The sequence below is a fragment of the Echinops telfairi genome, unplaced genomic scaffold, assembly GCF_000313985.2.
Source record: "Echinops telfairi isolate 266 unplaced genomic scaffold, ASM31398v2 ScPeMD7_7469;HRSCAF=8507_1, whole genome shotgun sequence".
Taxonomy (NCBI): domain Eukaryota; kingdom Metazoa; phylum Chordata; class Mammalia; order Afrosoricida; family Tenrecidae; genus Echinops; species Echinops telfairi.
Genome location: NW_022111373.1, coordinates 1,823,059 through 1,825,752, shown reverse-complemented (window position 1 = coordinate 1,825,752; position 2,694 = coordinate 1,823,059). Strand labels below are relative to the sequence as shown.

The window sequence follows — 2,694 nt, the reverse complement described above, 5'->3', positions numbered from 1 at the left end:
GGCTAATGTGGAGAAGCGTCTAGAAGGATGCTGAACAGAGGACAAGGCTCACGGGCCAGGGCAGGGCTTGACTGCTGCGTCCTTACCCTCCACAACGCCCACACCCACACTGCTCCGCCGCGTGTTCATCGGGGCCACAAAGAACCACTCGTTGGTCTTGTAGCTGTAGGCTTCCACCGACGCCAAGCCTGGGAGACAAGAGACGCGTGAGCATCTTCTGGCACCAGGCCTCACCCTTCCGCGCTGGGTGAGGCTGGAGGGGGAGACCAGAGCTGGGGCGAGAAACCCGGATGATGGCTGGGTGCCACCACTGCCTCGTGGGTGCTCCGTGGCAACTCCCTTAACCATCCCTGCAGGGCACTGACCTACGGGCACACGAAGACGTGCCTCAGAGGCTGGCTTGTCACCTGTACACCATTCAGCCCACCCAATGGGACACTTGGACTTTGCTGCGGTCAGAAAGCTGAAACTCACTTTCCCAGACTCCGTGGCAACCGGAGTCAGTGAGACCTGAGCAAATAGCCTTTGCATCTCTGGTAGGGATGCCGTATTCCCACCCCACTCCCACCTGACCCTGCTTCCTCCTGCCTCGAACAAAAATGTGTTGGGTGAGAGCTAACAGGCATCTTGTGACCAGGAGGAAAAGGGCAAAGAAAAACGGAAAGGACTGGAGCGTTCTGGAGCGTCTGCACCAAGTTAGCAAGTGCTGGCCTCTCGACTCCTTGCTTCACGAAGGAAACAAAATCCCGTTTGCTGGAGCCAGCATCGGGCCAGGGTTTCTACGTGCTGCGGCCAAAGCAGTTACGGAGAGAAACAATGCCTCACTGCCTTCTTATTCGCTTGATTCTCAGGTCCTGCTCACCAAGGGCGGCCTCCAAACCAATAACCACCCTCGGTGCTGTCCAGTCCAGTCCAGCTCCTGGGGACCCCAGATAGGACGGAGTAGAACTGCCCCTGGGGTCTCCACCAGGGCTGGAATCCTCACAGAAGTAGGCTGTCACGGCCGTGCTCCTGCAGGGGGGCTGGAAGGTTCAAGCCATTGCTCTTTTTGATTAGCCCTGAAGGCCTTAAGCATTTTGTCACCAAGGCTCAAGGCAGCCTCAGAAGGGGCTAAACCAAGCCCTCATAGTAACCCTGTCAGAGAGCAGAGCTGACCCAGGGCCGAAGACTCGGAAATGACGAGGGGGTAGAGACGGGCTACTAGGAGAGGTCACCAGTTTATGAGAGCACAAACTGAATGGTCAGAGAAGTTAAGGACATTCTTCTTCCACCCCTGGAAACCAAAGGATATCATATTCGTTTACCAGAGTCACTGTCTGTGGAGACATCTGCCAGGAGATACGGGCAGAGACAAGACACTTTCTTTGAACGCAGTGTCTGATTCGAATTCTGAAGCATTGCGGTAGTCACCTAATCTGGTGGCAATTTAAGGGTTAAGAGGGTAGGGGTGGAGTCTAGGCTGACAATCTGGAGGTAGCCAATGAGACCTCTGTATGGGCATGGCCTTCTGAGGGAGGAAGTCAGTGTCTGTCTGTCTGTCTGTCTGTCTCTCTCTCTCTCTCTCTCTCTCTCTCTCTCTCTCTCCCCTACTCTCTGGGAGGCACTGCAGAAGACAAGCCACATGGACGCAACCAGGCCTCGGAAGTTGGAGAAGCCAGAGAGAGACTCCTGCCAGCGCTGAGATGCTTACAACGCCACTGGACACAAAGACTTTCTACCCACTGGCTTGTGATCGTCCTGCATTTGGCTTCATTGCATGTGTTTCATGAATCTGAAGAGGACTTTATAAATTGGTATCGGACATATGGGCTAATATCAGGCTTATGGCCTTGGACTGGATTGGGTTGGGATGTTTTCTCAATGTTCAATCGCTCTTGTATATAAATCTCTTTCTTATACACATGAGTGTGTCAGTGGATTTGTTTTTCTAATCTACCCAGACTAACACAAGCATCAAATAGCCAGGGGCACAGAGAACTCTCCCAAAGTCCTTAAGCAACTGAGCCAAGTTGTAAACTGCTGACCTCTGTCCTTGCTGCTTCATGAATAAACTGCGACAGCCTTGGCGACCCTAGGGAGGTCCACTCTGTCCAATAAGGTCTCTGTGAGGCGGCAACTCGACAGCAGTGGGTCTGGTTGTAGGTCTGGAGGCTGCCTCCTGAGGAGTCGTGCAGTGGGCAGACTCGGGCAACTCGGTCTGAACTAGGATTCTCCCCCCAAGAGAACTCCTGTTCCAGCCTCTGCCCAGTGCAGGGTTGAGACTAGAATTCTAAAACACCTTCCAGATCAACATGTTCTCTTTCTAAGTCTCTTCTTGTGAGCAAAGAGGATCGCAGACCCTGGAAATTAGAGCAAGAACTCTCTGAATGGCGGGTTCTTCCTCAAGCCCTTGGCATCGCAGCACACGAGCAGTTCCGTGCTGGAAGCCCTGGGTCTGGTACCCAAGCTGGGCAAAGAGGGAGGAGAGGTATGTTCCTGAGAAGTCGTTTTGAAGTTACAAGGAGGGTGTGTCCCAGGCCGGGCAGAGTCTGGCTTCTGTGCTGGACCTACCAGTGCTCCCATCAAAGCCTCCCACTGCATAGAGCAGGTCGTTGAGCACGGCTGCCCCCAGCGTGCTCCGGCGCTCCTGCATACTGGCAATGGATGTCCACTGGTCCTTCACGCCGTCGTACACATCCACTGTCCGCACTCGCA

General features: G+C 54.1%; 1 protein-coding gene across 1 annotated transcript in view; it reads right to left on the bottom strand.

Moving 5' to 3' along the window:
- Positions 1 to 2,694, bottom strand: part of KLHL3 (kelch like family member 3) — a 133,929-nt gene that overhangs the window by 13,657 nt on the left and 117,578 nt on the right. The window contains exons 10-11 of the mRNA XM_045285035.1: positions 2,551 to 2,688; positions 87 to 188 (exon numbers count right to left, since the gene is read on the bottom strand). Coding sequence (XP_045140970.1) covers positions 87 to 188; positions 2,551 to 2,688 — 240 coding nt within the window. The remainder of the gene's footprint in view (positions 1 to 86; positions 189 to 2,550; positions 2,689 to 2,694) is intronic.